The 12,535-nt window shown below is 41.1% G+C and overlaps 1 protein-coding gene across 1 annotated transcript in view; it reads right to left on the minus strand.

The window, feature by feature from the left end:
• Window positions 1–407: 407 nt before the first annotated feature.
• The window catches only part of ABCC4 (ATP binding cassette subfamily C member 4), a 264,370-nt gene continuing 252,242 nt past the window's right edge, over window positions 408–12,535 (minus strand). Inside the window, exon 31 of the mRNA XM_043581644.1 lies at window positions 408–2,206. Within this exon, the coding sequence (XP_043437579.1) occupies window positions 2,099–2,206 (108 nt within the window). The 3' untranslated portion in view covers window positions 408–2,098. The remainder of the gene's footprint in view (window positions 2,207–12,535) is intronic.

Here is a 12,535-nt window from a genome sequence, read left to right on the forward strand (position 1 = left end):
AAGAATGTGCATTTCTGACAAGTTCCCAGGTGATGCTGATGCTCCTGGTCCAGGGACCACACTTTGAGAACCCATGTTCTACAGTGTTTTAATGTAGCAGCAATAAATGTTTCCTGTGAGTTCAGTGCAAAGTCACCTTCAAACAACAAAAACCTCAACAATTTAATACTTGTCCCAGCCTAGGGCATAAGCTAATACGGTCTCCCTTCCTGGGTGAGAGTACACCTAGGCTTGCCTCAAGGGCCGCCTGAAACCCACCTGTCTACTTAGAATATGTGCTACGTCCAGTTAGCTGAGAGAACCAGTTGATAATGAAACTATTTTTTGATCTCTGGAAAACTTGTGGGTTTTCAACAGCAAGAACACGAGTCAGTAATCCCTCCAAGAACAAAACACAGATCTCTGAATGGAGATGAAAACGGTCATTTATTTCAACTGAATTTTGTTTCATTAAAAAAATTCTATGATGACACTGAAATAGAAATAAAATAGAAACATGTTTTTTTTTTAAACTGTCCTTAACCTCTAAAGACCAAATAATCACATACACATTTGCAGTGTCTCCCACTGTTTCAACAAGCCTCATAACTATCACTGTTGCCATTTCAGTGTCATGAAATACTACCCATGACTATTAACTTAGTGGCTTACTGAACTAAACATTAACCATATTATTTCTAAATACAAGGAGTCAAATAGCTACTGCACTCAAATGTTGTGTAGTTTGCCTTGAGTGCTTTTTAAGGCTTGACGCTACAAACCATTTGTTTCTTTCTTTAAAGAGTCTGAAAATCTACAATGAGAGCATAAATATGAATGTATGCAACTTGAGGGTGGTTACACCTTATTCTCGAGGTCACGAGAGTCCAACTTAAAACCACAACAGTAAAACCTCTAGCAATCCGAACTCACATACCACAGCCACCGTCAAGAAAAACTAAAGACCCATGGTTCAAATAAAGTGCAGCAGGCCTTAGGAAGTACAGTGGTTTGCTGACTCACTCATCAGAAAGACTTAAACAAAGTGCTATTAGTGGTCAGAGGGAAAAGAACCTGGGCAGGTTCATAAAAGGGAGCCTGCTGGGTACAGCCTGAGAATACACTGCACAATTACAGCCACTGTTTGTGATGATTTTCGGCTTTTCTCACCAAGTCAGGAGAGCTCGTACACACAGTGGAGACGGGATTTCAATAAACGCTAAGCCAAAAGGCTTATAGTCAATAGTCCGTCCGTTATTAGTAAACCAGAAATCCAAATGAGACTCCTATGCTGTAGTCCAGAATTACAGCTTGTGGTTTGGTCTTTTTTGAAACTATCTCCATAATGACGGCAGTTACCATGTCAGAGTCCCGAAAATCTAGAAGATGATCAATGATCACATTTGTGTCCTTCATTATCAAATCACCTACATGGCCATGGCTCCAATTCTGAGGAAGCATTATTTTCTCTTCCTTGCTTTTCAGAACATATAATTAAATACTGCCCTCCTGTATTTTAAGCATGTATCTTTTTTAGAGGGGGGTAGACTCTACTCTAATGTCACTTAAGATAAAGTTTATTTTTGGTTTTTCCTATTAGATTTAGCTGTACTATTTCAACCAGAGGCCTTTAGGGAGAAGTAATGGATCCTAGTTACATTAAAAAAAAAAAAGTGGCGAGACAAAATGGCAACTTCACACAGTCTTCAAGTGAATAGAATCCCTGATATAACTGGAAAGTTATATAGAATTTGGGCCAGTAAAAAAAAAAAGAAAGAAAGAAAGAAAAAAGTCTGTGACAACTTTGTCTTATGCCTTACAAAATGAGATCTGGCTCTGAAGTCTCTTAAGGCACCAAACCTGGTAGACAGCTTTTACTGGTGTCCTGCACCTGTGATTTGGATAAGAAAAAAAAAAAATACTATAGCATATAAATAAAAAAATAGTAAATCATCCTGCTAGAGTTTGAAATCGTTGGGTGAAGTTGGAGGGGCACTCCAAATAAACACCTTGCACATGTAAATATTTTTTGCTAGTGTAAAAAAAGTACAAGAGAACTGACCCAGTACAAAAACCATTAGAAAAATGCCTCTGGAATAGACTTGATGCCGTGGTGCAATCACAGTGCTGTTTCAAAAATTGTAAAGGCTGAGGGCTGTCCGTTGGAAGCGTTCAGAGCCACATGGCCATTGTGAGTAAGATCTGGATAGTTCCTTCTGAAGTACACCTGTAAAAAAAGAAGAACCACAAAAAAGGTATAAAAAGAACATCTTTAGAGGTTTTCAAGCCCTCCTCCCCAGGTCGATGCATTTCCATGTCTATTTCTTCACGTGAAGTGAATCACATCACGACTGGAGTAAAGTTTAAAAAAATAGGGGACGGGTTGCCTGGGTGACTCAGTCGACTGAGCGTCCTTCTCTTGGTTTCGGCTCGGGTCACGATCTCACGGTTCCTGCGTTCGAGCCCCGTGTCAGGCTCTGTCAGGCTGACAGTATGGAGCCTGCTTGGGATTCTCTCTCTCCTTCTCTCTCTGCCCCTCCCTGCTTGCGTGCATGCTCTCTCTCTCAAAATAAATAGACTTAAAAAAATAATGAAAATAAAAACAATACCATAAAAAAACAAACAAACCCACAACAATGATATATTCCTTCTGTGAAGAAAGCAGCCCTATTAATGCCCTCGGCAGGGCGGGGGCTTAATGTCAAACAACCTGTAGATCCACTTTGGTTCTGATCGTTCTGATTCGTAGATATGTTTTATCACTACATTAAATTGATAAAGCAAAATCATTTTACTGACTCAAAACCTGGAGATAAATTAAAAACAGGGTGACAAAGAGGCTGGGGAATATAGCGTCTGCACGAGGGTTTCTCATTTTCACACATAAAATGAGCACAATAGATTTGGATGTTAATATCAGGTTGTAATCCCTATATTTTATAAACTCTGATTGACAAGCATTGAAATGCTGGCGTATATGTATGAAATATCCCCGCGTTTAATTTGTGCGGCAGAGCAGTTATAGGGCCTATAGAAATGTGATCTGTGGATAGTGGGCCACAATAATGAAAAGAGAAGCAAAAGCTTTAACAATGACTCAACCAAGCATCTTCTCTAAAATGTAAGATGATACCAAATAATAGGACAGTTCTTTGCCAGGCCTTTGAGTTCTTGAATTCTACCAATTTCTAGCTGAACTAGAAGAGATACAGGTTTTCTGATAAATGTATAATCAGAACATAAAGGGAATGAAATGCTGTCAAGTTTCTCTGTTCCACAATCATCGGTTTTTAGTAGCTGTATCATATCTCGGTTCCTTGACAGATGCGCGTAACAAAATGAAATAATGTCAAGACTTGTGAGCTCTTATCTCAAAATGTGTTTGGGTGAAAAAGGACTTCAGATGTAATTTTTTTTTTCCCAAAGAAGAATGTGAAAAGTTTTGTTTGAGTCTTTAAAACAGAAAATGTACCATCTATCTGAGGCTGACACGTGTCATGAGCTGGGTCTCTTAAGTCACACGATTCCGGATCTATTTTACAACACCTGGCTCCAAATATATGTGTGGATGCTATCAACAAAGTTATCATGGGAGAGAAGGGGCTTCACATACAAAAAGGAAAATTGCTGGGACATCTACCTTCAGATTAAGTGTACTTTCTTTTTCTCTTATTGCTTACAGACTTGCTACTCCAAAACTAACATTACATATGAAATATTGTGAGTAAAATGAGGCCTTCTCCAAGAACGTTCGGACTTCACTGGGTGAAATCTGAAGTTATTTCCATTATAACACAAGTATTTAAAAAAATACCTTTGGGGGGTGTTAATTAAAAAAAAATTTTTTAATTTAAAGCTATCCATATTTTGTACAGTTATAGATTTATGCACTCCCAAAAAAGAGGTATCTTGTTGAAACTAAAAACAACCAGAAGAATAAAAGTACCTTTTCATTTTCTACTGCTTGGTAGTCCTCTCCAAAAAAGCCAATTCCTTTCCCTATCACCCTCTGAATGTAATTTTTTATACAGGGAAGTCATTATTGGCAACGCTTCACTGAAATGGTCTTAGCTTCGTGGTCTGAGACACCTGAAACTAAACCCTGAAAGCGAGCTTCCTGTGTATAAAATCCTTGATTTGACCCTTCTTCTCCTCATGTGTTGACACGGCCGGGAATACACTGCAGCTAACAGCACACGCAAGAGAGGAGCCCTCCTCTTCCCGGGTTATGAAGGGTGTGGGTTATGAAGGCAGTTGGGTGACGGGTCCCCGTGCCGTAGGCTCAGCCTAGGATGGGGAGGTCCATCTCCATCCGCTCTTCCTGGGACTCACTGTTGACCCTGGAGAAATCACTCAAGCCCTCTCCATACCGGCGGCCTCACCTGTCAGGTGAGACAGTGACTTACCTCATAGGAACTAATTACTGGCTACAAACTGCAGACTGAAGTGAAGTGCTGGGTGTGATTACGAAGCTGCTCCGAGAAGTGGCCCCTCGGTCCACAGAAGGTAGCAGCATCACCCGCTTAAATGATGAAAACAAAACAGCTGGGAGGCCCTTTGTGGCTGTTTTGGTTTTATCTTTACAGAACCCCTGAGTTGGAGCCGAGACACCTTTAATTCAGTGAATATGGTCACCGGGGAGGCAGAAAGACAGTTAACAGACCACGAGAGGGGGCACTTGGGTGGCTCAGTCGGTTAAGCGGCTCTTGATTTCGGCTCAGGTGGTGATCTCATGGTCTGTGGGTTCGAGCCCCACGCTGGGCTGACAGTGACACACTGACACACGCTGACAGTGTGGAGCCTGATTGGGATTCTCTCTCTCTCTCTCTCTGCCTCCCTCCCACTCAAAAGAAATAAACTTAAAAAAAAAAAAGCCTATGAAAGTTGATATTCACTAACTGTTGACTTTGAGTAGGCACTTGGGCTCTTGGGTGTCAATTCCTCCATTTGTTAAAAGGGGCAATAATGCCAGCTTAATACAGTTGTGAAGGTTAAAAGGAACAATACCATATAAGTTAAAGATCAGGGCAAGCAGACCGTATGCCCAGTGAGTACTGGGCTTCTTGTCCCTCTTCCCCTCTTTCTCTTGGGTCTGGTTCATTACAGTTGCTCTAACGGAGGCTCAAACTAGGTGTAGTAATGGACGCTGGCTTGTCAATAAAGCAACCATCACGGAATTAGATCTTACTAAAAGCAACAGAGTAATAAAAGCTGCCCATGCATGAGTGAAGGTCAGCAAGTGACCTTTCATTTACATGGGTTCAATATGGTGATTTCTGGCTCCAGACTCTTGCCAGTTCACTCTCACTAAACTGTACGGCCCTAGCTCAATTCTGGTAACTCTCAAACTCATCTTTACGGCAGGCCTAACTCTGGTTAGGTATACGCTGGCAGGTCTGTTGTTGAGGTTAAAGAGAGTTAGAGAAGACCTCTGCTTTTAAGATAACAGAAATGGATTTTTCCCTCCCCTTAATCGTCTCAGAAATCACCCTAAACAGCAAGGATACCACGAGATAAAAAAGAAGCCCATCTTTAATGAAATCAGGACTCATCTGAAATCCCAAACGGCAAGATATCCGGATGGGCTGCCATATGCAACTGGATCCAGTGGGGCTGTGGTAAGACAGAGAGGAAGTAGCTAGTGGAGATCTCAGCAATCATGGGAGAGCACAGTTGTCCAACTACCTGGCAAATTCCAAGGTGAGTCAATGAGGAATGTACAGAATCCCCATCTTTGCCTGAAGCATATACACTGATGAGGCCCTAGGAGAAGGGAGATACTGACATGCAAGTAACTGCCCATCTCTGCAGGCTAGGGAGGAGGACAGGCTAAATGAACATGCATCTTCAATTTCTCTCTCTTGCTTATACACACACACACACACACACACACTCTTTCTCTCTCTCTCTCTCTCTCTCTCTCTCTCTCTCTCTCTCTCCCTCCCTCCCTCCCTCCCTCCCTCCCTCTGTCATAAGGAACTTCTACGTTAAGCAGACAGAATTCCCTTTAGCCTGAAATAATGCCCTAGCCACCATCATCCTATAAAAATATAGTCTAGGAAAAACTCACTTAATTCAAAGATGAGTGGTAGGAATAACAACAACAACAACAACCAACATTACAGTAGTAGTACAGGATCTGTAAAATACACAGTGAGGAAAAGGAACAAGATAAGCACATGTCAAATAAATACTCACTGAACAAACGGAAACTGAAAAAAATATAATGTAATACACTCAAAGAAAATACAGAACAATCAACCTGTGGACAACAGAAATTTGAATGTTTGGAAATGTGGCACAGCAACATGAGACGATGAAGCAGGAGCTGACTGGGGCCACGAGTGGAATGGAGGAGAACAGGGAAGCATCACAGAAAGGGCAGCTGTGTGAACACAGCACAAAGTAGTTCAGCAACCACTGGAGAAACAGGATGAGACGCGGGGGACAGAATTGAGAAAGCAAGCATAATTAGAAGTTAATAAAGAATTAAAGGGGTGCCTGGGTAGCTCCGTCGGTTAAGCGTCTAGACTTCAGCTCAGATCATGATCTCACAGTTCAGGAGTTTGAGCCCCACGTCGGGCTCTGGCAGCTCGGAGCCTGGAGCCTGCTTCGGATTCTGTGTCTCCCTCTGTCTCTGCCCCTCCCCAGCTCGTGCTCTGTCTCTGTCTGTCTCTCTCTCTCAAAAATAAATAAAATCATTAAAAGAATAAAATAATTAAAAAGGATCAAGGAGAAAATAGCTTTATAACATAAAGAACAAACAACATATACATGATAGATATGTGTAAAGAGGAGACTCCAATCAAAGAAAGAGAACTTCAAAGCTATAATTCCAGTAACTTCCGGAAATAAAAGACGTGAAGCTAGGGAACAAAAGGGTACATCATACCCTAGGAAAAACTAACGGCCTTCAAAACTGAGAAAGAGTCCTTTGGGCTTCAGGAAAGAAGATCAAGTTAAGTCTAACTTGACCGCTCCATATGAATAAACAATGAGAGAACCCTTAGAGCAAAGTTTATAGCATACTAAGTGAAAGAAAGTGGGACCCAAGAATTTTATAGCCAAAGCATTTAAATTAGAGGCGCAGCAAATTTTATACACACGCACACACACACACACACACACACACACACACACACACACAGTTAAGTCAGGGGGATTCTAACTCCAACAAACCCTCCTTTAAGATGGTACAGAGCACTGTTTTCCAACTTTTTGTTTTGACTGTCACCCACAGTAGTAAGTACATTTTTTTTTAACGTTTGAGAGTGAGCACGTGCACAAGTGAGCACGTGTGTGCACATGAACAGGAGAAGGACAGAGAGGAGACAGAAAGAATCCCAAGTAGAGCCCAACACAGGGCCTGATCTCACAAACCATGAGATCAGGAGTAAGTACATTTCATATTACACTGAGACTCAGTACAGACCCAAGAAATATTTACTATTACTATGACAGTTACACTGTTCTTTTCTTTCCATTCCATTCTTTTCTATCTCATTTTTTTAGTTTTATTTTTTTATTTTAGAGAGTATGAAAGGGGGAGAGGGGGAGAGGGACAGAGAGAGACAGAGGGATCTTAAGCAGGCTCCACACTCAGTTCAACATGGAACCCAATGCTGGCCTCAATCTCACGGCCCCACATTGGGCTCTGTGCTGACAGCTTAGAGCCTGGAGCCTGTTTCAGATTCTGTGTCTCCTTCTCTCTCTGACCCTCCCCCATTCATGCTCTGTCTCTGTCTCAAAAATAAATAAACGTTAAAAAAAAATTAAAAAAAAATAAAACAAGTAAGCAAGTAAAATAATAAAGGTTTAAGTATTTTTAAAGATTTGACAGTAAACACTATAAGGAAAACTAAACAACAAAAGTCTGGTGGGAGCACAGGGAGAGAGGGAAGAGATGTTGTCATTGTTCATAATGGGGAATCGATAATAATAAAGTGTTCCCAGGAGAAATGGAAGGTACACACATAAAACAATGAGCAAAGAAAAATAAATAGAGGCACCTGGCTGGCTTAGTCAGTAGAGATTGAGACTCTTGATCTTGGGGTTGTGTTCCAGCCTCATGTTGGGTAGAGATCAATTAATTTTTTTTAATCTTAAAAAAAATACATACTAATTAAAAGGTTAAAAAAAAGGAACACTAAAAGCTGAAAACATAATAGAAGTGTGGTGATTCTCAATAAATGTAAATGGACTAAACTCATCTGTTAAAAAAAGGAGGACTAAGATTAAATCTCAGAGCTAACTGAACTATATGCCATTTACAGGAAATATTTCTGTAATCTGATACTAAAAGACTAAGATATACCAGGTGAATGAAAACAAAGGGAAAAGCAGGAGACTCAACTGAAATTCTGAACCAGCTTGCCTGCATTCAGGGCCAAGTGCATTAAATGAAGCCAAGAAAGAAAAGCACTTTAAAATAGAAGAAAACATAATTCACAGTGAAGACCCAAGTCAAGAATATCTGTGGACTGAAAAATGAGAACATAAAAATTAAAAACCAAAATGACAAGCAAAGCAAAAATGACAAGAACTATAAAGTGAAAGGTTGTAATAATATAAAACTAACATAATGTGTCACATCAAGTGGACCAAAATAAGAAGATCTAAATAATTACTAAAGTAAATCTAATTAAAAGTCATTAAATGCTATACTGTAAACAAACACTAGTCCATCTTTTTAAACATGCGAAGAACATTCACAAAAGTTGACTATGCACTAGAACACAAGAAAAGTATTAACAAGTACTGTTTCTGGGTGGAAACAGCATAGACAACTCTATGATCACAAGGCAATGCAAATCAACACTGATGAGTAAACTAGAAAACATAAAAACAAAAAAAAAAAAACAAACCCCCACCACCAGGAAGTTTTAAAGGCCCCTTTCTCAATTTTTGAGCCAAAGAGAAAATTGAAAATAAAATTTTAGGGGCGCCTGGGTGGTCAGTCAGTTAAGTGTCCAACTTCGACTCAGGTCATGATCTCACGGTTCATGGGTTCAAGCCCCACATCGGGCTCTGTGCTGACAGCTCAGAGCCTGAAGCCTGCTTTGGATTCTGTGTCTCCCTCTCTCTCTCTCTCTGCTCCTCCCCCACTCATGCTCTGTCTCTCTCTAAAAAATAAAAAGAAAAAAAAAAAAGAAAACAAAACTTTAGATTTGTATTTGAAAACTTAACTATGACAAAAGCACTGCATACCAGAACCCAGTAGCGTATAGCATAGCATATAGCTAGAACAGTCTTCCGAGAAAAGTTGACTGCCTTAAAATATTTATATTAATGAACAAGAACGAATGAAAACAAATGCATTCAAGAAACCACCATAAAATAAACCAAAGACTGTATTAACACATATAAAAGCAGAAAGTGATAAGCTGGAACACAGAGTACAAGAATCAGTAAGTAAATCTACCAGCTCATTCTTTGGGAAAAGAAAACTAAACTGTAACAACTTAATTAGAAGGAAAAAATGGGGAGAAGAGAGTGGAGAAAGCATAAATACTATGTAGCCATTAAAAAGAATGACATAACCAGGGGCGCCTGGGTGGCTCAGTCGATTAAGCGTCTGACTCTTGATTTTGGCTCAGGTCATGATCTCACGGTTTGTGAGTTCAAGCCCCACATCGGGGCCTCCGTGGGATTCTCTCTCTCTTTCTCTCTGTTCTTCCCCCACTTGTGCTCTCTCTTGCTCAAAACAAATCAACTTTTAAAAAAAGATAATTATACGCATTGATATAATATGAGATACATTAGCTGAAAGAAGTAAGAAACAGCTGTCACTTGTTCTCACAAAACAGAAAGTATATATGCACAAGTCTGTGTTGACAAATGGGCTGTATCAGCAGAAGGGTCAACACAGGTGTCAGGGCTCTGTCCTGAAGAGTGGGTGGATGACTTACTTTTATTTATAAGCTAAAACAATCATTTTTAAAAACTGTGAAGTTTTTGAGTTTTATAGCATTAGTTTATATCATCTGTTAAAAAAAATTATTACTAAAAACAAATTTAGAGTCTCTAAAGCTTACCTAGAAGAACTTTGGGTTTATTTTAGGGAGGTAATGGTTCAATCCACAGCCTTTAAAAAACCAATCCCCTTGCGTTGTTGAGAGGGAAAACTCTTGTATTTGTAAAAGGCTCTGCATTCTTCAAAGCATGTAGTCTCATCTGATCCTTGTAGCCAGGCCTTGCTGTTACCCCAGCACAAGTGAGGACGGGACAGCTCAGAGACCTCAGGAGACATACGGGGCCATGGAGCTGCTAAGCGTTTCTACCAATTCAAACTGGTCCAGGCTCCTAGAACATAGGATTATCAGGATTTCCTAACTTTGGGGTTACAGCTGGTGATTTCACCAATAGATAAAATGGCACCTGTTATATACTGGGAACAAAGGAACTCCAAAAAACCTCAATTAGGTCTGCTTCATCATGTAGGAGAATGAATGACAAGATTCACCTCGGTTATGGGCTGAACTGTGTCCCCTCGAGATTTGTATGTTGAAGTCTTAAGCCTTCAGTGTCTCAGAATGTGATTGTATGTGGAGATAGGGTCAGTTAAATTAAAATGAGGTCACAGAGGTGGGTCCTAATCTAATCTGACTGGTGCCCTTGTATGAGGAGTTTAGCACTCAGGCACACACAGAGGGCAGACCACACTAAGACAAAGAAGATGGTCATCGACAAGCCAAGGAGCGATATTTCAGAGGAAACCAACCCTGTCGATACCTTGATTTCAAAACTCCAGCTTCCAGAACCGTGAGGAACAAATTGCTGTGGTTTTAAGACACCTATTCTGTATACTTTGATGGGGTAGCCCCTAGAAGACTAACGCACCTCCCCGCTTTATGTACCTAAAAAGTACTTTCTCTACTATTCCACAGATCATCTCTGAGGGTCAACGAGAGTAATTACGCTTGCCTCTACCAACATTTGAAGAGAAACAACTATGTGGTCAAGACAACGTTGACGTGGAAGTACCTTTTTCTAGATGTTGCATTTTCTTTTCAAAGAAACGGATTCCAACCTGTCAGGAGCCGAAAGCTTGTTAACTTACACCCATCTTCCTACTGTCATCATTCTCAGTGATGCTTTGATATTTGATGGCTGCACATTTAAAAAGTTGACAATCTGACAGCCTGCTCTAAGACGTCCAAGCATGTGCAGAAGTGATGTCAAGAAGATACTCAACTGGGATACGTATTTCCTTACGTCTTTCCAGAGAGGTGACCTGAGCCTCTGAGATCCCAGAGGGATGTGCTGCCATTATGTAAACCTGGCCCCACGTTGGATTCCACATGAGAAAAGGAGCAGGGTTTTGAAATTGGACATGTGGACCACAGCAACTCTCAGCTTCACCCAGCAATTAGCCCTCTGCTCTCCACTGACCAGCTCTGTGACCTTAGGTGAGTCCTCAATCCAGTCTCCTTGTCCATGAAGTGGGGTAAGAAAGAACCACCAGGAGGATTAAGTGAACTCACACATGTGAGAACCACGTAAGATAAATGATACAGACCTATACGAATGTAGCACTGTTAATATTGTTATGTTAGGTGCAAGATTACAGGACCAGGAATCCCAAGGTTTCTAATTGCAACCTCTGAGCATTTCTGTACGTATGTCACACTTGGTTAAAACATTTCTTAAAAGAGCAGATGTCTAATTCTGTGTCTGCTGCAAATGAGAGCTAACGTAAGTTATCTATACACAGGACCACCTTACTTCTAAGGGGCCTTAGCTTCCTATTTGTAAAAAGAGGGTGTTGAACTATACCATCTTCTGTTATCTGGACCCATCTGTGATTTATTTGTCATTACTCAATGCCTTGATGATACACAATGATAACAGATTTTTAAAACGGAGGCTTTGACACGTAGGTGGGGACACATCTGTTTGATGTGAAATGCCTGAGGTCAGAGAACAAAGGGGTTTGTAAGATTCCTGGCTGTTTTACGAGCAGATTATACAGGGGATCCCCAATGACTGACTGCCTGGGTCTTCCGAGGGAAGAAGCACCGACTGGGAGACATCCAGGTGGTGAAAGTCTCTGCATTTCAGCCCTGAAAGCAGTACACTGGCTTCTCTACATTCATGTACGATGGAAGTACTTACGAAAAGTTCAGAATTCAGATTTCCTCATCCCTGACCCTGGGTGTAAACTCTGATTCTGCCAATTATCCAGCCAGCTGTGTCACTCTGAGCAATTTCCTTCCCCTCTCAAAGTCTCAGCCTTTTTTTTTTAATGTTTATTTTTGAGAGACAGACAGTGCAAGTGGGGAGGGGCAGAGAGACAAGGAGACACAGGATCCAAAGCAGGCTCCAGGCTGTCAGCACAGAGCCCAATGTGAGGCTCGAACCCACGAACTGTGGGATCATGACCTGAGCTGAAGTCGGATGCTTAACCGACTGAGCCACGCAGGCGCCCTTCAGATTCCCAGCCTCTTACACCGGCACCAAGACAAGAGAACCTACATCACACACGGTGCACGGTGAGTGTCAGAGCCTCATCCCGCACCTCCAAATTGCTCGGCACATAAACGGAGCATCTCTGCTC

This window comes from Prionailurus bengalensis, chromosome A1 (assembly GCF_016509475.1).
Source record: "Prionailurus bengalensis isolate Pbe53 chromosome A1, Fcat_Pben_1.1_paternal_pri, whole genome shotgun sequence".
Taxonomy (NCBI): domain Eukaryota; kingdom Metazoa; phylum Chordata; class Mammalia; order Carnivora; family Felidae; genus Prionailurus; species Prionailurus bengalensis.